The sequence below is a fragment of the Aplidium turbinatum genome, chromosome 10 (assembly GCF_918807975.1).
Source record: "Aplidium turbinatum chromosome 10, kaAplTurb1.1, whole genome shotgun sequence".
Lineage (NCBI taxonomy): Eukaryota > Metazoa > Chordata > Ascidiacea > Aplousobranchia > Polyclinidae > Aplidium > Aplidium turbinatum.
Window position 1 is genome coordinate 20297172 of NC_137481.1, and position 25116 is coordinate 20322287.

General features: G+C 37.5%; 2 protein-coding genes across 2 annotated transcripts; one reads left to right on the forward strand and one right to left on the reverse strand.

Annotated features, from left to right (window-relative positions):
• Positions 1–1394: 1394 nt before the first annotated feature.
• Positions 1395–5924, forward strand: LOC145778094 (uncharacterized). The gene is made up of 6 exons (XM_082589506.1): positions 1395–1682; positions 2325–2499; positions 3925–4092; positions 4311–4438; positions 4999–5097; positions 5630–5924. Exons 1-6 carry the CDS (start codon positions 1554–1556, stop codon positions 5792–5794), a joined length of 864 nt encoding a protein of 287 aa, XP_082445632.1. The 5' UTR covers positions 1395–1553; the 3' UTR covers positions 5795–5924.
• Positions 5925–6235: 311 nt separating this feature from the next.
• LOC145778093 (E3 ubiquitin-protein ligase RNF113A-like) lies at positions 6236–23945 on the reverse strand. The gene is made up of 8 exons (XM_082589505.1): positions 23766–23945; positions 13512–13634; positions 12558–12659; positions 10112–10294; positions 9477–9621; positions 8470–8653; positions 7355–7461; positions 6236–6598 (listed from the first exon to the last, which is right to left on the reverse strand). The coding sequence occupies exons 1-8, from the start codon at positions 23781–23783 to the stop codon at positions 6555–6557; spliced, it is 906 nt and encodes a 301-aa protein (XP_082445631.1). The 5' UTR covers positions 23784–23945; the 3' UTR covers positions 6236–6554.
• Between the last annotated feature and the right edge of the window lie 1171 nt (positions 23946–25116).

A 25116-nucleotide genomic window follows, 5' to 3' on the forward strand; every position in this document is an offset into this window, starting at 1 on the left:
GACAAAGGTGACTTCAGTGCTGATATGTGGAAGCGCAAGACGTTACGACTTCAGCAAAATGTAGTTTTACTGCCAATGAAAAAGTGTGATTTTTTTTAGACAAGTTGTGCTACGCAATGACTAGAATTTGTTCAAAATAAAAATGTAAGAAAAAGACAGGAATTTGTCACTAAGCTAGGACATAACAATCATCTGAGATGGATCTAAAATACAAGAAATGAGATACTAGCGGCACATGTAAGTGTTAAGACTCAAAGAAAATAAAGAGGTGTACCAGCAAACATCTATAGGATTGGCCCATGACGCAAGAGAAGAATCCACAGAGGATACAAACAGATATGCATAAATCAACAACTAAACAAAAAGTAACAGAAACCTCTCAACTACATGTAGCTCCACAGAAAATGAAGTTTTTATGACTTTTGACTCTTTTTTTATATTATGACTTTTGACTCTTTTGTATAAAACATTTTCTTTAAAAATAATGACCAAAAAGACATTATTAAAAGTAACTACAGACAGTGGCCAGTGTTTCGATCTCTTCAGCATAGTAAAATGCAAGTACAAAGTTGTTTTGAGATAATGGTTTCTAAGAGTGATTTTAATAAGCCAATGAGAATTGATTTAGTTTTTAATTGCGGACTCCAGCGAAAGATAACTTTATCGCCAATTAAAACTTTGATCACACGATAGCTCAATTGGTTAGCGCGTGACTTCGTGAACGAAGAAGCTTCAAGGTTAAGCCGCACTAGTTCGACTCTTGGGGTGTGCGCTTGAGCAACGCATTCTTAGGACTGCTCTGCACTCAACGGCACCTGGTGAATGGATAATTCCCCGGTAGCCTAACAACATTTCAACAATCGGAAAACTTCCCTTTGTCAATCTCGGTAACCGGCCCTTGCGTCAAGAGCCTCTACAAGTATGCGAAACTACCCGGAATAACCTATCAAGGCTTTGTAAGTCCGAGATAAAGATTCAAAAACCAACCAAACCAATTCCCCGCGGGGGCTCTATCGAAGAATTTGGGGGGGAGGTGATTTTTGGACAGTGGGCTAAAGTCGTCATAGTCATTTCAACAACAACTTTCAACTCGTGTTGGTCATTACAACCACTCCAATGAGTGGGGGAGTGATCACCCCTCTTGGATAGAGCCCATGATTTCCCAGCAACAAAACTTCAACAATCGGAAACTGCACTGTCAATCTCGGTAACCGGCCCTGCGTCAAAAACCTCAAGTACGTCAAACTACGAGGAATAACCTATCAAGGCTTTGTAAGTCCGAGGATAAAGATTCAAAACCAATGCGATATTGAAAAAAATAACTTGACTTGTTCACAAACAATAAATTGAATTAAAGTATATCTGGCAACTCTGGTGCAGATTGTCAGTACGTCGGCTTAATCAACTGGTGCAGCTAATCTCTAACGGTTTTGTATAAAACATTTTGGCTTGTCTTTAACCGCTTCTACTGGTATTTTTGCATCCTGCTGGTACAATAGAATGAATTAACATATTCCGCTTGTCAAAAACTAATCTTTCTTGTTGATACAAATATGGATGAAAATTTTCAGTGTGAAAACTCAACAGCGATTTTGCTCCGTGAAAGTGGTGACTTTTCAACAAAGCAGCCAGGTCTCAATGATTTGGATCAAAGTATTCAAGATGTTCTTTTCTGGGAAAACGTAAGTCGGTTATGGTTTGCGAAAAGTCATTCTGCCTCTTTTTTTAAGTGCTGTTGTAAGCTATTAATTTTCCTAAGTTTAAGAGCATGATAACATCGATCATACTGGCCAAGTCGGTCCAGTGCACAACTCAAAATTGAAATAAAATGACACAAGGCTGAATCTTTTGGGGATCTTCATTCAGATTGGCTCTTTTGCTTAATTTCTTTCAAACCTTGTTTGGATAAACAAAGCCCCACCCCAAAATTCTACTCCAGAAAACTAGATTTCTTACCAGTTACCTAATTTTCTGCATGGGCATTTAGAGAGCGCTTTCATTCTTCAAAACACAATCTTGTGAGTCCAATGTATGTAAACTGCCAACCAAGGTGTCCTAAAATTCAGACAAAAAAGCGATAGGCTAATATATTGACCTAAGACCTAATTTCATACCCTGTGTTCGACGGCTAGCAAATCATTTGGACATTTATTTGTGCCAATGTATAAATTCCTGTGACATCAATGAAGTGCTTGACCACAAATAAAACAGTTTTTTATTAACTGTCCTAAAATGTTCAAACTTCAGATTAATACTGTTCGAATCTTCTATGTGTATCTGGCAACTCTTCTTTTAACAAAGCTCCATTTTTTTGTCGTTTCTAGACAATCAATCGTTTGGAGACAGAGAATCTTGATCTTGCAGCTCAAAACAAACTATTACAAGGTCAAATTGTATTGCTCAAATCAAACAATGCAACAGATGTACAAAACATCTCAAGATTGCAAACGACAGTCAAATCTTTACAAGGAATGTTGCAAAAGCAAATAGATGATAAAGGTCTGTAGCCTAACCTAATTCTATAGATTTTACACCATCACCATGACGATACCCTTATCTATGACTCCTTTTTTTAATTAGATTTAATTTTAGCCTTTCATACAACAGGTAGCCTATACATTTGTTTGTAATATCTCTTGCTCTGCAGTAGGGCCTCAATATTGTAATTGCTTTCATTTGAAAAGTGCTTTACTACGAAAAGAATGTAGTGCGGAAACGACTGCAAAAGTAGCAGACCTGGGACTAGCAGCAGAGGTGTACGGATTAGTCAGGTTTTCTGGACTCCTGCTTAGCCTAGAGGTCTGAACATGACAAGATCTATGTGTATAAGTCTGTGTGGTTACCAAGTCCTGCTGCAATAACTACGAACCACTCACAGCCACAGTGGGGCACGACGTGATCAAGCGCACGTGACTGGTGCAATGCACTGACACTGGTACTACGACAGTTTATCGAACGACAGTTTATCGAAACGACAGTTTATCGAACGACAATTCATCGAACGACAGTTTATCGAAACGACAGTTTATCGAACGACAGTTTATCGAACGACAATTTATCGAACGACACAGGGCCGTAGCCAGACCGCAGAGCAAGGGGGGCTAACTTTTTTAGGGGGGGCCGAAAAAATTTAAATGGGCAAAATCATTATAATTGTAGCTGTTGCTCTTGAATGTTGGGATTTTGCCAGGGGGGGCGAGGCCCCCGGCTGGCTACGGGCCTGAAACGACAGTTAATCGAAAACCTAACCCCTAACCTAAAATCTAACCCTAACCGTAACCCTTAACCCCCAACCCCTAATTCTAACCCTAACCCCTAGCCTCTTCGATGAATTGTCGTTCGATGAACTGTCGTTTCGATAAACTGTCGTTCGATGAACTGTCGTTTCGATGAACTGTCGTTTCGATGAACTGTCGTTTCGATAAACTGTCGTTTTGATGAACTGTCTTTCGATAAACTGTCGTTCGATAAATGGTCTTTCGATAAATTGTCGCGTCACGACTGACACTAACCACTAAGGCAATAACTATAACACAAAACTAACGTTACTGAACTGTATCAGTTTCAAAATCTAAAACATGTAAAATCTATACAATTTGACTTTTGATTTGTGACTTAAGCGAGAAAAGAGGGCACAAAGTACAAAGTAGGCTAACAGGTAGGCTACAGCGTGAATAAAAGCATCATCTGGCAAAAAATCAGACTCCGGCTTCTATTTTTTTTCCAAAAATTTCCGACTTCGGCGAAAATTGCGGCTCCTAGATACTCTAAAACCCCGACTTTTGTACCGCTCTGACTGCCAATGCTAGGTCAAAGTAAAATAACTCCTTCAAGTCCCAGAACCTGACACAATTTTTTTTCACTGTCAGTTACTCTTTTTGCTACCAACAGAAGTAGCCTGCTTATTAAAAAATTGCATTGCAGTTGAACTTAAATCCCTTCGGGAACAAGTAATAATGCATCAAGATAGAGCAGAAAAGGCAGAAGGAAACCTAAAACGTGATAAAGTTAAATTTGAAGAGCTTTACAAGGTACAACAGCGTAAAAACGCACAAGAAATTCTGAAGTTGAAGCAAGACATGAACAAAGAAAGTAAGCAAATTTATTACAAACGGAATAGGTTACATTTGATATCTTTCTAAGTTTGTAGCCAGTCCAGAGTAGGCCCTCGAAGGCTATTTGGCATCTGGAGTAGCCTATATATATAGTTGTCACATCTCACATGTGCGCTAAAGTTTTCATTCTGTAATTGTTATATTTTAACGCCAACATAGCCTAACAAGTAATAGAAGTTATTATTAAAATTTTAGACATGTTAAAAAAAGAAAAACATATGAATGTCATAAAAGAGCTGAGAGATGACTTACAAGACGAACAAAACATAAGACAGGAAATGGAAAAGAAGCACGAAAGCGATATGGTTAAATTGCAGATGGAGGTAGGCTATGTAGTATCCTAGTCTAAAAACAACATTGGCTTAATTAAGTTCAAGATTGAAGCAGTTTGACAGAAATCTACTTAATCATGAGCAGACTGCCAATAAAAAGGTTAAAGCCAGTAAACTAGCGGTTCAAGATGTCCTCCAAAATTGAAATTAAAACATGCAATTTTTTCTTCCCTTTGAAATTAAACATACTTTGGTTTCAATAGTAAATTTAAGCCATAGCCTACAAATCGTTTGGCTAACTGATCTCAAATAACCTACTAAGGCAGTAGGCTACTATTCTAAATTCAAAAAAAAAGCTTACCGTACCCAACTGATTAAACGACATTTGGTCTATTGTGCCTAAAAATGCGCAAAAGCGACTAAAACAAGATTTAGTGTGTTAATAATGTCTGAGGAGCAAGCCCCTACCAAAGTAATTTCTTTTTTGAACCTCAATTTTACATTTTGTTATACAAATATTGCTTAATTACTATGATTAACACACAAAAGAAAAGTACCGTAGACAAACTTCTGGCCATGAACGCAATGTCTGAAATGAACATGTTTTACAGTACGAAGGCAAGATCGCTCTGATTCAAGCCCAAAACAGCAGATTGCAATCAAATTGCGGCGGCAGCTCTAATTTTGTTGGCAATGACATCTTTAGAAAGGTGGGACAAATATGAAATTAAATTGTCCAATAACGTTAAGCACATTTCCAGTTTTAGCGGAAGCTATTTCACACTACCGTACGTGAGCACTGAGCAGTTTTTAGTCGATGTGTATTGTGTAGCTTATGCATCATGTTAATTCAAACGAATTTGGAAATTGGATTAAAATCTTCTCACCTACAGTTGTTACGTCGAAAATCAACTGTAATATGTCGGCCATCAACTACTTTTGGCGTGCAAATGTTTGTTATTAAAAGTTTTATTTCACAACTCAAATACGTTGAGAACATAATAAAAACATGAGAATATATGTCTTTTTTTACGATATGGATAGGGTTTTGTGTAGGTCTTGAAATATAACGCTTGTAGGGAGTGTCAGAATCTTCATAATGCGTTGTATAAGATCAAAAAATACTTTAGGCCTATAGGCTACGAGAAAGTGGCGTCGGTGCAGTGCCATATTTAAACAGCATCTATTCTAAAAAATATCAACATATTTTTTAATCCGAACGATCTCACCAAATCTTTTCAGAAACTTCAACACTTACAAGAAGAATCATCGCGAGAAATTAACAAATTGAAGCAGGAGATTTCAGTTTTACGTCTCAAAGCTGGTGAGGAGTTTGAAAGTAAAGCGACCCCAGAACGTGCACCAAGCCGAGGTAAAGCTGGGATTTTGAAGAGAAGACGAGTTTGATGTTTCTTTGGAATGAGTTTCTTTTAGTTTTTCGTTTCAATTTCTGGTCGCCTCAACGTCTACAGTGGAAACACAACGATAAAAAAAAAAAACGGGCAAAGCAACTTTTGCTTTTTGACCACAGCTTAAATCGTCAGATTCCGCCAGCATTTCTAAAAAAGCAGAAGATCAACTTTATTGGAGACTTTCTACTCGGATCCATATTTTATGATTTACTACGATCGCTGATCACGTGATTTATCGCAATATCGAATGAAACATTGCCGACAACTGCGGTTCATGCATTATGTTAATGATGAAGTTGAGTGAAAAAGGTAGATTATATTTTATATGAAACTTTCATTGATATCTCATTGCAAGAGAATAAAATTTCTGTGCATGTCATTTAGAAACTCCCAACCTTCTCAATAAACCAGTACCGGTATCACAATCTTTCTTTTCTTTATTTGGTCTATCCATTTATTTTTCATGTTGACATTACCACAGCAGCAGTGAATGATGATTGTAGAGTGTAGACGACTTCCTACATTTAAAACAAATAATGGCTCCAGAAAGTCTTTAGTTTTTATGTGCTGCTGTAGCCTATCACTTCCCAAGTAGTCTCTAGTATATGGCTATTAAAAAGTATAAAAATGATGGCACGTCGGACAGTTGTAATAATTTGCAGATTTTTGGCTTCCAGCTCTCATTTCTGTTTGCTTGAGATCTCTTTCCTTGAAACGCTTGAGCGCGTCAGAGGCGCAGGGTGACGTCAATCACGTCATCCATGAGGATCGGTCATGTCTTCTAATTTTGAAATTATATCTGCAACAGCACGAATAATAAAAAAAGCCATTAAAAACAAACACGCACTCCTGGACTCTTAAGAATATAATACTTTAATAAAGGTTAAAACAAAAACAGGAGAAATAAAAACCTCCTTTAACGCAAATTGTTGATAAGGTGAATACAGTCGTTCGGTGATTTGTCCAACAGGTATACAATACATTGTTCTTAACCAGGTGTGTGTGTGCACCACTAAGAGGTTAGAATCTTAATGATTTGGTTCAGTTACAAATGGCGCAAAAAATCCGTAACTTCTTCAGTCGTGTTTAATAAATATTCTGATTCATAGATGACAATAACTTTTCAGCTACTCTAGGAGAGAGTGCAAGAACTGGGTATTAATTTAAAAGAAGTTCCAACAAGAAAAAAAACAAAAAAACGTTAAGGACCACTGGTGTAGAGGAAGGGTGGTATCACTTGTTTTAAATAAACCCTCTTGAAATTATACTAAATAATAATAGTCGCGTTACAAAAATCTAGATTTTCACACATGCTTATCAATCTACGAGCTTTCCCAGTGCATTAAAATTTGTTACCTACTAACCTTGTAGCTTTTTGCTTCTGATAGCGTTTTGTTTTTAACCATTGATTGTACGTCAATATGTTGATAAATCGACAATACACATAACAAATGTATCGGAATGTAACAGTATACCAGCAAATTAAAAAGACGTGCTGGTCAAAAAATATTGACAACCTCTGCAATAATTATTTGGATCAAACCAATTCCCACACCTTTAGCTGGGTTGAACACGCCGGCGGTAGGCTCTCCACATACGAAGCATCTCTTAGATTTTCGATAATGACCCAAAGCACATTTTTCACAAAAGTAATGTTTGCACCTGCGTGAAAAAACTCTGGTATGGAAAGCATCTGATGATTATTAAGCAATAAATACTATTAAGTAATACTACAAAAAATGCTCAATACCAAGCAGAGAAAACTACATCAAATATAGTTATTACTTTCTAAAACCTTATTCAAATAGAATCTATTTGATTGAAATATGATGATGATTATGTGCCTGATCTGATACAGACGTTGGCGATCATGATCTTCCAAACTTCTCTGTCATTTGCCATTCGTATAAAATCGTTCGTTTTAACTGGTGTGTTTGTGGCCCATTGATTCAAGCTGTTTAAATAAGTTAATCTTTGTCGACCTCTGCTTCTTTTTCCCTGTATCATCCCCAATAGAGCTAATTTTTCCAACTCTCCATGTCTGTGAATATGACCTACAAATTGCATCTGACGCCTTCTAACTGTTGTTATTAATCTCCTTTCTGCATTTGCCAATTTCATAACTTCGTCATTACTCTTCTTTTCAGTCCAAGATATCCTCAACATCCTTCTGAGAAACCACATCTCAGCAGCCTCTAGTCTTTTCTTCATATCTTTACTTATTGTCCAGCATTCACATCCGTAGGTTAGAATTGATTCTACATATGCTTTTAAAACTTTAATTTTGGTCATATTCTATTTAAATATGAACCTTCTGATGACCTCCCTTTCAGGGTGAGGCTGTAGAGATTTTAGAAACTAATAACTATATTTGATGTAATTATTAAGTTACATTGTATATATTCAATCGCCATCTCCGCTTGAAGCAGATTGCGCATTAATATGGATCATCTGTTTCCATGAATCACGGTTTTTAGCTTGCTCGCCTAGTGTCGTCAAATTGAGTTCGGTCTATGCCTGGATGTTGGCATGACAACACCCCTATGATTAATTATTATAGAAAGTCCAAATTGTGTGGTGCATTCACTCAAAAGTACGTCACTAACATAAAGAAATAACATCAGTGGAATGGTACAAAGCGGTGACCAGGGCAGTTGCAATCATGCTTACTTCGTGATTATTGGGTCTGTGAAACTCTCTCTGCATATAAAGCATTTGAAGGGCAAATCGTCATCGCTATCCGACACCTCCCAGTTTTCATCTTGTCCTTTCCCGAATATTCCTTCCGTCAGTTCTCGCTCTATCTGCCAGCCATGCTTGTAGTCGCTTCGATCGTGCAGAAACTTACAAGAATCTGAAAAGTAACTATTTGCATAAAATAACATTGTTTTAACGTAACTTGACGTTGGTTCAATCTTTATTTTCGGACTAAGAAAGCCTCTGAAAGGGGAATCCTGGCAGTTACGCATTCTTGCTGAGGCATTGAGCTGTTGACGCAGACCTAGTCAGCGAGGTTTCCGCTTGCTGAAGTGTAGTCTATGGATTACTCGAATAAGTGCCACGCGGCCTTCCCATGAGGTTGACATTAACTTGAAAACAAGAAACTGAACAAGTGGTGGAAGATAATAATAATAATAATCATGCTTTTATTTGCGCCCATTGCGATAACATACAGTACACTGCGATCACAGATGCGATACAACAGACGACAGGAAGCAGCGAAGTGACATATAGTCTTCGAGTCAGCTGCTCCCCTTGGTTTGGCTTGCCATTAAGTGTCTTTGCCGAGACACAGCCGCGTGCTCTGGAGCGGTGTCGAACCCACGTCCTTTCGAACGTCGCGCAGACGTCCTCACCACAAGGCTACGCAGCCGACAAGAGATGATCAGTGATCAAGAGAAGAGATGATCAGTGATCAGGTACCATAGCAAGTGCTTGAAGTGAAGGTCTTTCACTTCAAGCACTTGCTATACTAGGTTGTGTGTGACAATGTCGAAATGCTACATGATTAGCAGTGAATTCTATTACAAGGCGATAATGCTTTCTAAACACCACAAGTTGTGACTTTCATCCTTACATTTCTACACTACATAAGTTACGAAGACAAGACAAATACAAGCATAGTCTTTTTAGAACAAAGTATTGAAAACATAGGACTGATACTTTTTTAAGCTCACCTCCAAATCCACAAAACCCCGTTTCTTTATAATCTTTGCAAATATCAGGCTGGTAGTCCCATCTGACGGTCGCTCGCAGATGCTCTGGTGCACGAATTGGTCCTTTCCGTACCATCCCAGAAGAGGCATTTCCCATCGCTGTGTCCTAAAATTTCAACAATTTCCCATATATTGATCTCAGCACATGTTGTTTTCAGCTGCAGTAAAATATGTCGTGAATCCGTAGCATTACATCAAACTTGTAACCTAACTTTTTTCTTAGTAGGAATCATTAAAGACGAAAATCTATTATTTATTCCCCCGTGGCTGTCTACGTTTTCCTGGATAACATCAGTTTTTCACCCTGGATACAAAAATCTTTTGCTTTGATTACGAGAAGACTAACCAAAACATTGTTTCTTAACCAGAGGAACGCTTTGGAAACTACGAAGCTATATTACAAGATGGGAAAAAACACAACACCACATTGCCTAAGGTAGCTTAAATTCTCAATCGAGGAGGATAGCCAAATACCACTCATAAAGCAATTTCACTGAGACGGCAAGCATATGTGGTGCTAATTTGCCTAGACCCGTTCAAAAGGAGTGCTAATGTCAGAAAAAGTTTAAAAACGCAGACCTAAGCTCCGAACTCACCCGTGCTTTGATGAACTTTCTATAGCCAGCTGTTCCGTGATAAACTTCGCTGTCTGCTTCTCCTGACTTGAGATCCTCCTGCAGTTTCTCCCCACGTTCAAACACAGCCTGAGCGTCTCTGTCTTTTTCTGTATCCAGCTCGTAGATTTTTGTGGCTCCCATGTCATCAGGCCCGGAAGGTTTCTAAATCAGAGAATGTTAAACGCGCTTAGTTGACGGGTAATTAGGAGAGTGTCACATGCACCATTGCAGTAACAGCTTCCCACACAGCAAAATTCGTCCTTCGTACAAATGACTGATTTTACTGTCCGGGAATCTATTTATATACCCAGCTGCATGTGATTGGAATATGATTTTTTTTAAACCTATGGACCGAGAACGACCGTACACAGTATTAAATACTTGCTTTAAAGTAGAACAAATAGTTTCTTCACCCATTTGTCCAATCTTTGAAGTATAAGCAAAAGGTTTGTGAAGCACTCAGTTTGTCATGAGACAAAGAATTTAGCAATGCCTTTATATAGGGCAGTGGTTCTCAAACTGGGGTCCGCGAAACAATTTTCTGGGACTGCGAAGCACCTTCCAAAAAAATTAACACAATCCCGAAGAAAAAAAATTTGTGAAAAGTAAAAATTTTCAGGCAACTTATTTTCCAACCTAAAGTTAAAAAATATATTTTAGTAAGCTGGCTTGGCATCCCTTCACACAGTTTTAAAGCGTGGCCTTTCGTTTGATTGTGATAGCCTTTGTTTCGATTCTATCGCCTTTGTGACATCAAGGAGTGCATGGTGGTGACGTACTCCTACAACACTCGTGTTTACCAGATCAAGAACAGAATTACGAAATATACTTGACTAAAAAGGAGGTAGGCGAAGTTGATTAGTCTGGTTATTTTTACTGATTTAAGTTTTGAACTGAATGCCTTTCCGAAATTTTAGGTTTTTTAGCCTTAGTCAAATTATCCAAAAATTAATAACTTTACTAATTGAATTTTTAACTTAAATTTGAGTACAAAAAGTGAAAATGGCTCAGCCTCGAAAAAAATTAAGATTCAATGATTCCTATGTTCAATTTGGTTTCACTGTGATACATTCTGGAGGAGAAGAAAAGCCGCAGTGCGTGCTATGCTGTAAGTGTAAAGTTTTAACAAGTTAGCAAGCTGAAAAGACATTTGGTTGCACATCATCCAGATAATCAAAACAAAGATGCAGATTTTTTTAAACGGCAAGCTAATAGTTTGTCAAAATTTGATAACACTGGTAATCAATGGAAGGAAAATACTACAGGGTTGGGCCTCCTACGAAGTTGCAAGAAAAATAGCTATCGCTAAGAAGCCTCACACCATCGGAGAACAACTGATCTTGCCTTATTGCCAAGTTATTGTATCAATCGTTTTGAGAGAATCTGAAGTTCAAAAGCTGAAGCAAGTGTCTCTGTCAAACGACACTGTGAGTAGGAGAATATCTGAGCTATCGGAAAACATTTTGTCGCAGGTGGTGTCAAAGATACAGAAGTCAATGTCACATTGATACCTAGCTCAAAACATGTTGGATGTAATGCATAATATCAAGATCATATTGAACCAAACGGAACCTAACATAGAACTGATAAGACCTAAGCAGGCGCACCCATTTTATTGACGTGTGCATTTTTAATTGCATGTAACAAATAAATTATTATTTACAGTTTTTGCGATAATTTGCCTTAAGTTTTTGGTGGACCGTGAGTCGTTGAAAAAATCGCAAGGGGACCGTTCAACAAATTTTTTGAAAAAGTTTGAGAACCACTGATATAGTGTGATGCAACAAACAGCTGAAAAAGCAATAAGTAAAACACAATGGAAGCCTTGCATATCGGTTGCATTTAGTGAATAGAAAGGTTTACTACAGTGTTACTAGGGAATATGCATAGTATCATCAGCTTAACAAGAGTTCTCTTCATCTAGGCCAGGGGTGTCCAAAGTCTGGCCCGCGATACGTTTTTGTATGGCCCGCGCCTGTTGTTGCACAATGTATTGTTTCTGACCCTCAGACACACATAAATCATACAAATTCAATTTACATTTTTTTAATTGATGAATACAGTACTTTTACACCAACAGATCTAGGTGAGAAAAGTTAAAATCATTCTTGCGTCATAATTGCGAATTCAACTTTTCTTTTGTGTCTAACAAAGTTTAAATCGCCCTTGTTGCACTTGCAAGTGTTAATTGTAATTGTAGGACTATTGTCAAAAAAAAGTTTTCATTTTTCTATCTCTTTTCTAGGTTCAGTGGCTGTGCAATTTTAAGACAGTGTTTATGACATTGTTTTATCTTTCTTTACACAAAACAAGATAGATAGTCAGAGACTGTTGGTCCGCGGGCACTTCCGCATTACCAAATCTGTCCCGTCTGGGAAAAGTTTGGACACCCCTGATCAAGGCTTTTAAATCGAAAACTTCTTACTGCGCTCTGTGACGATTTGTATGAAACAGAAATGGAAGATTCTTCTTCACTTTCAGATGAACTACTTGAATATTTTGCTGCTTCATTCTTCTTTTTATTAGACTGAAAAATTACCGATTGATAAGGTCGATAGCTGCTTGAAAGAAATGGTATACGATTGAGAGAAAAGGTAAACTGCAAACCGGTATACAATTTCAACATTAAGCATACATGATATGTCAGATGTAACACTTTTTTTGATATTCTACCTACATCTGTCTAAAGGTATTTCAGACTAAATAAGATGTAAATTTATACATCACAATGAAAACGAATACCATAAAACACATAGGTAGCACAATACACAATGAAAAATTTTATACTGAAATTTAAAAAAAATATGTTGTATTTACCCCACAAATGGGATGGGGTATATATTAAAGAACACCAAATGAATTTCACTGACCTAGTGTGAAAAATTGCAATAAAAAAAGGAAATATTTGTTATGTTTGAAAAGTTAAAGTATCTCGTTTACATTGCACATTTTAACTGGGATCTGACTTCGCAAATTCACTCGCCACTCAAAAGATGCAGTTAATCTTTAATATCATTTTATTAGTCAGAATATTTTGAGAGTCTACTAAACCAAATTTTTTTGAAAAGCCAATATTACAAATGTTGCAATCAATAGAACTACCAAACTACACAAAATGTATTTAGAAAATATATTATAACATTTTTTTAAGCTGAACTGGTTCTTATGACACATTAAATCAACAAATCATTATATCAATAAAAGATCGGGTAGGCTATTGTAAATTAAAAGTGGTGCTTCTGCAAATATTATGAACAAAAATCAATAGTACAATGACAAGAATTCCATGCCACCGTTAAATTAGTATTTTTAACAGCATGTCTATATGATAATGCACATTATTCAAGATCGTCAAAATTGATGAACCAAAACATGTTACCGATTGCTTCATGAAGTTATGGGTAGTTTTTCTCTGTTTTCTGACAACAGTAGATTCATTTTCACTGTTACTTTCACTGCTGCTTTGATGTGTTCTTCTTTGTGCACGCTTCTTTCCAGGTTTCTGTAAAACAAAACATTATAAATTTACCCAAACACATGCACCAATAAAAGGAAAAGATTACAAACCAAAAAGTTAAAAATATATATACCGGTACATCGATAAACCCTTTAGAAATCAAAAGGTTACTGCTAGATAGTACAGCCACCAATACTCATTTAAAGTGCAAACATAGTGCATTTAATCAGTCATTTCTACACGTTACACTGAGAAAAAATTTATTACTCATATTTGACCTTGATTACTCATAGTTGAAAAGACATAAGAAATTGGGTTGTTGGCTATTCAAATTAACAATTAACCACAAAAATGCAGCAGCCTAACGATTGAGTCACATTGGGTCAAAATTTAGTTTAAAAAAAACGCTTCCGGGTAGTATCGAACTCATTCCCACTAGAACAGGGGTTCTTAAACTTTTTGAGCCGCGCCCTCCTTTGACGTGCCATCCAAACTTGCGCCCCACCGCATGACTACAGGAATTTATACTTAGCTTTCATCAATGTGAGGGATGTAATTGTTTTTCGGAAGCCAAAAGTTTAATTCGAGGCTTTGTAGCTGATAATGCACACCTCAGATCGGCTTCACAATCAATAAGTTTGCTTTGATATTTTGATTTTATGTTCAAAAGTGTAGAAAAGCCACTTTCGCACAGATAATTAAGTGGACGAAAACGGAAGAAGTGTGCGTATTGCCACGCTACCCACTCCCTTGTATATGTGCAAATATTTAACCCAAAAATTAGTTAGTGGCATTGCTTCATAATCGTCTTTTGCAGTGGAGTTACACTTTATTTCCAAGAATTCCTCTTGCAAACCGTCGGGAAGAATGTCCTCGTTAACACGAAAGGGATTTCTTGTCATCTTCCATTCTGGAAGGTTGCTAGGCTACTTTGAAATCATACTGCGAACGGTAAGGCTACTTTTGGTCAGCACATTACAGAAATGATAGTGTAACAATGCATCAATTGTTACGATTGGTTATAATAATAATAATGGTGTTGCAAGCACAGCAGTGCTTTTTCACCTTCATAACTTACGTAGCAATATTAATAAATAAAAAAAAACGAAATAGAATACCAACAAGGAAGTCATAAACAAGAGACAAAACACCAAGAAAAACGAGTCAATAATACCTAGATGATACATATCTTATTTAAGGCACAGCATAACACTAAAATCAAACAAAAACACCTGGGGCTGGAGACACCATATAACATAGAATATAACTGTCAGTAGAGATAGGTATACAATACATCATACAATAATGGGCTACATACGTTATATACTGTACAAGTTACAAGATGTACTGAATGTCAACATTAGTGGAGGCGGCCAGTACTTGCAAAATATGACTACCCAATTGGGTCAAATTTGACTTCTCTATTTCGCCAGTGGTGATCCAGTCTTGCTTTGAAGCTGTTTAAACTAGGTGCTGTGACAATTTGCTCGGGTAACTTATTCCATTCATTTACGATCCGATTCGGATTCGATTAAAAAATTTCTTCGCTTTGTTGTTTTGAAGGTACTGACTTTTAATTTAAATTTGTGACCTCGAGTGTTGTGGACACCTTCATGTAAGGAAAAAATTTCTTTTTCATTAACATCATAAAAATTTTGAAGATACTTGAAAGTTTGAATCATGTCATTTCGGAGTCTTCTAAATGTTAGTGTTGGTAGGTCTAGTCTTTTTAGTCTTTCATCTTAAGGCAGGTCATGGAGACATGGGACAAGTTTTGTTGCTCGGCGCTGCACACTTTCTAAAGATACAATGTTGTATTTGAGGTATGGGTGCCAAATGGTGTTGTTGTATTCTGGTTTGGGTCGTATTAATGTTTTGAACAGGATAAGAAACATCTTTATATCGAGAAATGTAAATGATCTCTTGATTAATCCAACAAGCCTGTTTGCACCAGATACTACGATTGAATGTGGGTGTTGAAGATTAAATTGTTGTCAAAAATCACTCCAAGGTCTTTTTCATTCTCAATGCATTTGAGGACTGTACATGTTCCACTGGTATTTTTAAATTTATAATCAAAGCTGGGTGTGTGCTTCCCAATAGACATTGTGGTGCCCTTTTTTGGATGAAATTTCAATTTCCATTTCTTTCCCCATGCAACAAGTTTATCTAAATCGCATTGCAAGGACAGGCAGTCATTTATGGACTTAACATTTTTATAGATTTTTGTGTCATCTGCAAACATCTTCACAGTGGTTTTCATGTCATTTGGCAGATCATTAATGTAGCACAGAAATAAAATGGGGTCGAGAACACTCCCTTGGGGAACACCACTCTTTACTGGAGTCCAAGTGGAGAATGCACCTTTAATTGTGACTCTTTGTTGTCTCTCTTGCAGGAAGTTTTCAATCCAATGCAGGAGTGATGCTTCTACACCATATGCTTTCAATTTTGCTACTAATCTCTTGTGTGGGACAGTACCAAATGCTTTCATAATATCAACAAATACACAATGCACACCTGAACCAGAATCTATCGCTCTTGTCCAATCATCTAGGACTTCAATATGTTGAGTCAAGCACGATCTTTGACCCCTGAAGCCATGCTGATCCTTTGAGAAAAGATCATTTGCCTGCATGTGTTGTACTAAATGGTTCCTGACAGAAGTTTCCAAGAGTTTGCATACAATGGGGGTAAGACTGATCGGTCGATAATTAAGAGCAGGTTAGGGTGCATCGTCTCCCGCTTTTTTTTTAAACTGGTTTCGTAACATTGAGAAGTGTGTTCCACTTCAGGAAAAATTCAGCCAAATTTTTTTTTTTCGTTCAGGGACCCCCCCTTCCACTCGCGCATGGCCCTCCCAAATTGCGGACAGAAAAATCGCCATAACTCCAAAACTAAAATACTTAGACATAAAGTGTTTGGTATTAAATTCATTGTAACTATATGATTTGATCCAAATTTGGTGAATAAAACTTATTTTACAAAGAAACAATTTTTTTACTCTTCACGAGACACTGTTCACTCGAATGCATACATAAAAAAAAAAGCTATGAAATGACAATGCACTGTTCGTTTTATGTATGTTCCCTCGCAAATATTACAATAATGTCACTAGATGAACTAAAAGTATCCATAAGCCTAAAGTGAATTCTGTTTCATTACTAATAGTTATAATAATATTCAATAAAACTTTAAAAAAAGGCAGACTTTGTCTCATAGAATAGCCTTGAAAACGGCTTTAAAAAGGGGGGTCCAACGAACGTTTTCATCTAGCTCCCTTCGGGAGAATAGATTCTTCAGGCGAATGGGATAGTATTTGTAGTAAAGCTGTTTTAAATAATTACATTTCACGGGCGTCTGGAAATTATGTGGCGATATAGTTATGCACAGAACTCCAACTTTGTCCCACAATCAAAGTCCACTTTTGAAAGTGGAGTTGCAAGCTTGTTAGATGGATGTAACTGCAACAGTCTATGGTTTTTGCCGCAAATTTGGTGTCTTAGATCTGCTTTGTTCAACCACCTGAAGAATGCTTTCAAAGTTTTGGATATTTTGAGTTGATGATCGAAAATCTGTGGCCAGCTTGACATCACGCTCAGAGCAGTCATTTACAACCATTAACATTTCTGCTTTTGATTTGGCCAGTTCATACTGACTATCTTGTTCCCACTCTAACATTTTTTTCAAAAAAACATTGGGTGTAGGCTACTTTAAACAGCTTAAAGAGATACCAGGACTCTTTACCAATCAAATCAATCAGTGAAGTGTTGGCATTAATTGTGTCGGGAAAGCTTTCCTTTACTTTTTCTTTTCAGAGGTTCCTGAATTGAACTATCAGCTGCTTGCATTTTCGACAAAGCAGTAACAATTCCTCTTTTCGTTTCCTCTGGAACATGGTAATCAAACAGAAAGAGGAATCGTTTCCTCAGTTAAGTACCAGAGGTGGAGACCCAGCTTCTTCAAAGCACTAGAAGCTACAATGGGATCAATCTTCTCAAACAAATGTAAAGTTTTCATTAACTTCAGGTCTGCCCATGGTGCAGAAACTCCTGAACTGCAACGAAACCACCATGGCACATACACATATAGGTCAGGAGGAACGTTGCAAACATTTTCAACTTATTAGTTTCCTTTGGCTGCGAAATCAAGTGTTCTTGGGATAAGCAGGATCCATTACTTCTTCAGCCCTTCCAGACAATAGTGATAACTTTATGGCATAAATAACTTTAGCCAACCACCGAGCTTTGTGAATAGCTCCTGGTTGTTTAAATTTAAATGGCTTCTTGCATGGCAATGGATAGTTGAAACTAAATAGACCCAGCTCCCATAGTTCTCTGTAGTCTTCTCGAGGTAAATATCTATCATCATTTTTTGTAAGCAACTGGGTTGCAAGAGCTACAGCATCTTCTTTCAAGGTTTCAAGGAAATTCATTTTATTGATTGACAAGCACTTGTATGACTATGTAGGCTATCTAAATAAGGTGGGAAAGAGATGAGGTCTTGAGAAATAATGTTGAAGTGAGTACGAAAGTGAACAAACATAGTTATTTCAGGCGATCGAGATGTTTCAATACTCAGTGCTTCAAACGCATTACCTACGATTAGTTTTCCAACCTGTTTTCAGCATGCATACCATAGCAATAACTTCTTCAATTTCTGTTGCAATTCAGCACAACCTCCAGACCAAAGGCCAGTGTTTGTTGATGTAGTGTCAATACCATGCTGATAGCACCATCAACAAAACAGTTCCATGCATCCAATAATTCAGTAGTGAAATCAGCTATGATTGCTCTATTTTAGGATTGAAAGAGGGCACACCAAGCAGTTTGCTTTAATTTCGGGAGCAAGTCTTTTAGGCGCAGACAGTTAGGCGCCGGTCAAATAGGCGCGCACGCTGTGGTGTCAGGATGTTTAGGTGCGGAACACTGTGGCGCCCGTTCATTTAGGTGCTATTCCTAGTAAAGTCTGCAGATTGTATCAGCTTGGCAGGTAGGGCAATGCTGTTCACTCAAAATGTTTTATTGAATAGAAAAATATGTTATGGCTTCCGTAAGTGAAGCTGCTTGAACCGGCAATGCTTTTCACACAAAATGTTAATTGAATAGAAAAATATATTGTTTTTTAATGCGCATGTTCGGCATTTATTTGTTGTTAGTCCAGGTTTGCATCGTCGACAGCTTTATCCATAAATTATTCAAGTTTCCGAACATGACTGAGTTCACTTTTAGTTATATGAGTCAAATAATAACTACACTAAAGTAAACATCAGTAAAAAATATACTATAGCCTATACACAAGCGGGTGGTAGGCTTGAGTGAAGAGTAACTTAGTTTTCCATCAAAACCTCATCTAGGTTTTGCCAAAGCTGAGCTGATACAATCTGCAGACTTTATTAGGAATAGCACCTAAATGAACGGGCGCCACAGTGCTCCACACCTAAATATCCAGACGCCACAGTGTGCGCGCTCATTTGACCGGTGCCTAACTGTCTGCGCCTAAAAGACGTGGACCCTTAATGTCGAGGACTGAATAGTTGATTGATGGTACAAAACTTGAATAAAGCTTTAAAAAGAGACGGACGTTTTCAACGAACGTAGCAAAATTTTTTTGTTTCTTTGTAAAATATGTTTTATTCACCAAATTTGGATCAAATCATATAGTTACAATGAATTTAATACCAAACACTTTATGTCTAAGCATTTTAGTTTTGGAGTTATGGCAATTTTTCTGTCCGCAATTTGGGGGGGCCATGCGCGAGTGGAAGGGGGGTCCCTGAACAAAAAAAAAAATTTTTGGCTGAATTTTTCCTGAAGTGGAACACACTTCTCAATGTTACGAAACCAGTTTCAAAAAAAAGCGGGAGACGATGCACCCTAGTGCCGGTTTCCTTTTTTGAAGACAGCAGTGACATTTGCTTCTTTCCATGTTGTTGGTAACTTTGATGTTGCAAGAGATCGGTTGAAGATTTTTTGCAGTGGATATTTAATTTCTGAATGAGCCTCTTTTAACAATCTTGGATGGATTTCATCCGGTCCCATAGCCTTGTTACTGTCAAGAGACAGTAATAACTTGTCGACATCTTCAACAGATTGGTGGAGTTTCTCCATGGGCACAGGAACAGGAACACATACTGGTTGTGGGATTTTATCATCTTCTTCTTCTGTGAATACAGATGCAAAAGCACTGTTTAGAGCATTAGCAATTTCAGTATCGTCAGTTGTTCTTCCATCTGGTGTGTCAATTTCCGAAACTTTTTCTTGATGACTCGTCATACTCTTGACATGTTTCCAGAATGCTTTTGGATTTTCCTGCATGTTCACAACCAGGTTCTTTTCAATGTTTTTTACAGAATTTCGTATGAGACTTGTACACTGATTTCTAATTTGACTGTATTTCCGAAATTCTTCTCTGCTTCCAGTGCTTTTCCAGATTCTGTATTGTTTTCGTTTTTCTTTCACTTTCTTCAGAATGGCACTGTTCATCCATTTACACTCATATTGGGGATGATTGAGGACCTGTGATTTTGGGATAAACTATTTCTTGCTTCCAAGATTTTGTTTTTAAATTTCTCCCACATTTCTTCGACATCCCGGCTATCTTCGAGCAGTAGATCTCACTTGACCTTCTTGAGAGATTCCCTTACACCATTGTAGTCTCCTTTTCCGTATTGAAAGAATTGTTTATAATTGTTGTGTCTCCAGATAGGTTTTTCAATGTTTACAATAATCTCAATGGAGCAATGATCACTTTTGCCAATAAGAGGTCCAATTTCTACACTACATATCAAATTGTCATTGTTAGTGAAGACAAGGTCTAGAATGTTACCTTGACCATTTGGGTTCATTCGAGTTGGTTCGAGGACATGCTGATTTAAGTATGAGTCTCTGCAGGCTTCTAAGAATGCATGTGCGGGGTGGCTCTGGGGTGCTGTGCACATAGGGGTCGACCAATCTACGGCAGGGTAATTAAAGTCTCCGAGTATTACTACCGGTAATTCATTATTTACTGCATTAGAAGCAAGATTTCGCACATAATCATTTATTTCATTATTACCATCTTCAGAGTTATTTGGGCTTCGGTAAACGCATGCCAATATAATGCTTATGGATTCAGTCAACGAGATTTTAGCTGCCACAGTGTCTATGACACCTTGACATTTTTCCCACTTGATTGCTCTGAATTGAGTATGTACATAAATGAGTACTCCTCTCCCATTCCCACCAATATTTGCAAAAAGGTCAAAGTTCTTTATTTGAAAGTCTGCTTCATTTAACTGATACACATAGTTTTTGGGTTTTACTTCTGTTACTAGTATAATTTTCGCCTTAGATACACTTATCCAACCACACAGCTCATTTTTCTTGTTACAAAGGCTATCAACATTTGCATATAAGATCTTGATTTTGTGGTTTAATGATCTTTGTTTACCTTCACAACTTTCATTCCTCTTATCTTCCATGACAATTTCTCTTCTTCGGTGGTGCATGCATCTCTCTTTATCTGTCTTTCTTGCATCAGTTTCTTCCACATCAATCTGTCGTTGGGTGTACGATCTGCTCTGAATTGAAAGTTTTTTGACATCTTGATTGAGTATGAATTTCTTAACAGCTTATGTCTGTCCTCAAGTGAATCCAAAGAAACAAGTAACGGTCTATTGGAAGTATTGGAGTCAACCTTTTTGGTTCCCAATCTTCGATTGTTTGACATTGGTATTTCACAGCCTAAAACTGCTCTGATTGCCTCAGACAACTTTTTCCCCTCTTCATCGCGTCGCTGAGTTTCTGTTTCAAACGCTTCTTCTTCCATCCCAAAAACAATAACATTACGCTGACGTTTTTGAGAAATATCGAGAAATGTAAATGATCTCTTGATTAATCCAACAAGCCTGTTTGCACCAGATACTACCGATTGAATGTGGGTGTTGAAGGTTAAATTGTTGTCAAAAATCACTCCAAGGTCTTTTTCATTCTCAATGCTTTTGAGGACTGTAGATGTTCCACTGGTATTTTTAAATTTATAATCAAAGCTGGGTGTGTGCTTCCCAATAGACATTGTGGTGCCCTTTTTTGGATGAAATTTCAATTTCCATTTCTTTCCCCATGCAACAAGTTTATCTAAATCGCATTGCAAGGACAGGCAGTCATTTATGGACTTAACATTTTTATAGATTTTTGTGTCATCTGCAAACATCTTCACAGTGGTTTTCATGTCATTTGGCAGATCATTAATGTAGCACAGAAATAAAATGGGTCCGAGAACATTCCCTTGGGGAACACCACTCTTTACTGGAGTCCAAGTGGAGAATGCACCTTTAATTGTGACTCTTTGTTGTCTCTCTTGCAGGAAGTTTTCAATCCAATGCAGGAGTGATGCTTCTACACCATATGCTTTCAATTTTGCTACTAATCTCTTGTGTGGGACAGTATCAAATGCTTTCATAATATCAACAAATACACAATGTACACCTGAACCAGAATCAATAACATTACGCTGACGTTTTTGCTGTTCCTTAGCTTCAAAAACATCACATTTGATTTTAGTTACCTCTTCTTTTAAGGTCGATACATGCATATCAACATTGTCAACAGTCCTTTTATCAGCAGCATCAGTTAATGACTTCAGCTCTTTCAAATCACTTTCAAGTTTTTCAATCTTCTGGCCCTGTTCATTTCTTAGTTGGGTTATAATTGACATGATTTTTTTAGATCCTCTTTGGCATCCTGGACAAATCCATCGGATGCCACCACACTTAGCTTCATTGTCATTTTTCGAGAGAACCAATAGGGTTTCTTTTGGCATTTTTACACAATGGGAATGATGCCAATAATCACAAAGATCACATTGAACGCCACTTTTTTCCACTATCTTAAAGCACAGTGGACACTTTTCATTTTCTTTCTTGGAATTTGCTGCCATTTGCAGCCACAGCACTCTATATGCTTATTAAGTAAGAATAAGAATTACACGGTATCAATTAAGCGCTTATTCAATATCCAAATCCTTATGCAACCTTATTCAAATAGTATTTATTATATTTTATCGTTCAACATAATTTTCATACCGACGGTTGCGGTCAATTGACATCATGGCAAGACTACAACCTACCGGCACTAGACTAAATTAAAGTATTTCATTACGACCCCAAATTTTCATTACGCGACGTTTAGTCACATAGTTTGACATCGCTCGCGCCCCCCTTGTGAACCTTTCGCGCCCCCAAGGGGGGCGCGCCCCCCAGTTTAAGAACCGCTGCTCTAGAACATTAGCTCGAGAGGTAACGTACGCGCCATTGATCCAGTTGAATACTATTGTAGAAATTAGAACTTATATATATAGGCAGTTTTTTCTTCTCTTCTCATCTTTTGCTTTGAAAGAGAAAAAGAAAAAAAGTGCCTATATAGTGACGTCATGACCGGTCAAATAGTGTTTCAGATTAAAAGACCGGAGCCGGTCAAAAAGCCACTGCTTTGTTTTTACATGCTGCACATGAGAAAGTATCATCTTTAATTGCACTTTTGTGCTTACAATTCAAATGTTTCCCAGCTCTAGTTGATGTGAAATTCATTTCAATAAATTTTTGTTTTCTGTAAATGTTAAAAATAAACGTAAATATTTTAAATCTGATTATGTTACATGGCTTTGTATTCCAATGGTACAGTATGTAGTCTACAACAAGACAAACTCTCTATCAAAGCTTTATAATTTAAGCTAAATCATCTTTATCAAATTGCAATGTCCTACACAAAATTAAAATATGCAACAGTGAACCATTGTTTTGCAAGATCTCCACCATGAGATGGAACATGTTTGGACACATTCTGAGACTTCACCAGGACTCACCTCCCGAGAAAGCCCTTGAATTTGCAATAATTGGCAGCAAAAAGTACCAAGGCCGAACCGGACGTCATCGTACCAACTTATTACAACTGCTAAGATCTGACATCAGAAAAGCTGGCCTGGGATCCCTGCTCAGCACACCACATCTCCATCGATTGCAAAACATCGCAAAGGACAAACCAGAATGGAGATCCTATCAACCTTGTTGAAAGACTGATCGAAGCCAGCGGATGCCAAACGATTTGGCTACACTGGCGGCGGAGACAGTTACAATAATAATAAACAAAATTCAATATATGTGATTTGTAACAGTAGAAAAAATAACATGTTACTTACAGAAGTCTTTTTGAACATGAGTAAATTTTGAACAGAGGCTTTCAAACAGGAAATGACCGCTGGGAAAGATTCTCAAAGCTGATAAGTTTCTTCAGGCACATTGTATGAAAAACAACAATAAATTGGTGTTGCCAGTAGTACCCAAATCAATCACCTTACACTTTTTCAGTTCAGTTGTTTTTATTTCTGACCATCTCTTCGAAAAAACTACGCATCAACATCGGAGAGGTCTAAAAAAGCTAGATTTCCACCGGCTGGAAAAATTCTGGCCAATATCAATGTGATGTTTCAAACAAAGAATATATTACCTTCTCAAACGTTTCTCAAATTTGGTTTGAATTGGATTTTAAATCTTTATCCTCGTACCGACAAAACCCCATCGATTTATTCCTGGTAGTTTCTCATACTTGTAGAGGCTTTTAACCAGTGTTGTTCAGGATTCGGATTTTTGGAGTCTGATCCTGCCGGATTTGAAGAAATTTTTCGGATCCGGATTGGATTCAATTTTTCCCAAGCTGGATCCGGAGCCGGATTCTCCGAATCCGAATCTGTTTAACTTTGTTTAGTTACGTTTTAATAAATTGCATGACATAAATTCCATGTAGTTGCAGTTCTTCGTTTCAGGGAAGCTAGCCTCCGTAGATCTGGCAGCACTAGTCTGATACCGATTTACTCGCAGACTGTGTCGCAGTCAGCACCAAGGATGCCAGAGCTTGGTTTTTCCACCTAGATCTGGGTTTTTTTGACCGCATCTGGGTTTTAAGTTTTTTTATTTCAAATTTAGGCAAATCTAGGTTTTTTTGGTTTTTAACTTTGTACAAAGCTTGCACGGTATTAAGACACTGGGATCTTCAATAAATGGTCTACACTGCAACACAAAAATGATGGTTGTTTGTGGTATTCAAGCTTAGGCTACACCTGGTGGTTGAAGATTTGGCGGTGTCGAACCGGCGCCCTTTCGATTGCCGTTTTAGGGCTCTCACCACTCGGCTATGCAGCCGACACAAAAATGATATGGTACCGGTAATGTTTTTTGCATCAGCTATTGCAGTTAGTGAGGCACAGGATGGAAGGAAGGAAGAATTGATCCAACTTTATGAAAATGTGGATGACTAATATTGGAGTAGTATTTGTGTTACTGAACATTTAGTTATTGTGAATTTGAGTTATTCTTTTCAACATTATGTTCAAATGAGAAAGGCTAAGCAGGGTTTATTGCTAAGAACCAAGTTATCGTATAGTTGTACACCAAACTGTAAGCAGTAAGCAAGCATAATGATTCTCCTCAGCTGCAGTCTACAACTCGCACAGCAAAAAGTTTAGTTCAAAAGTCAAAACTAACCTCAATGGC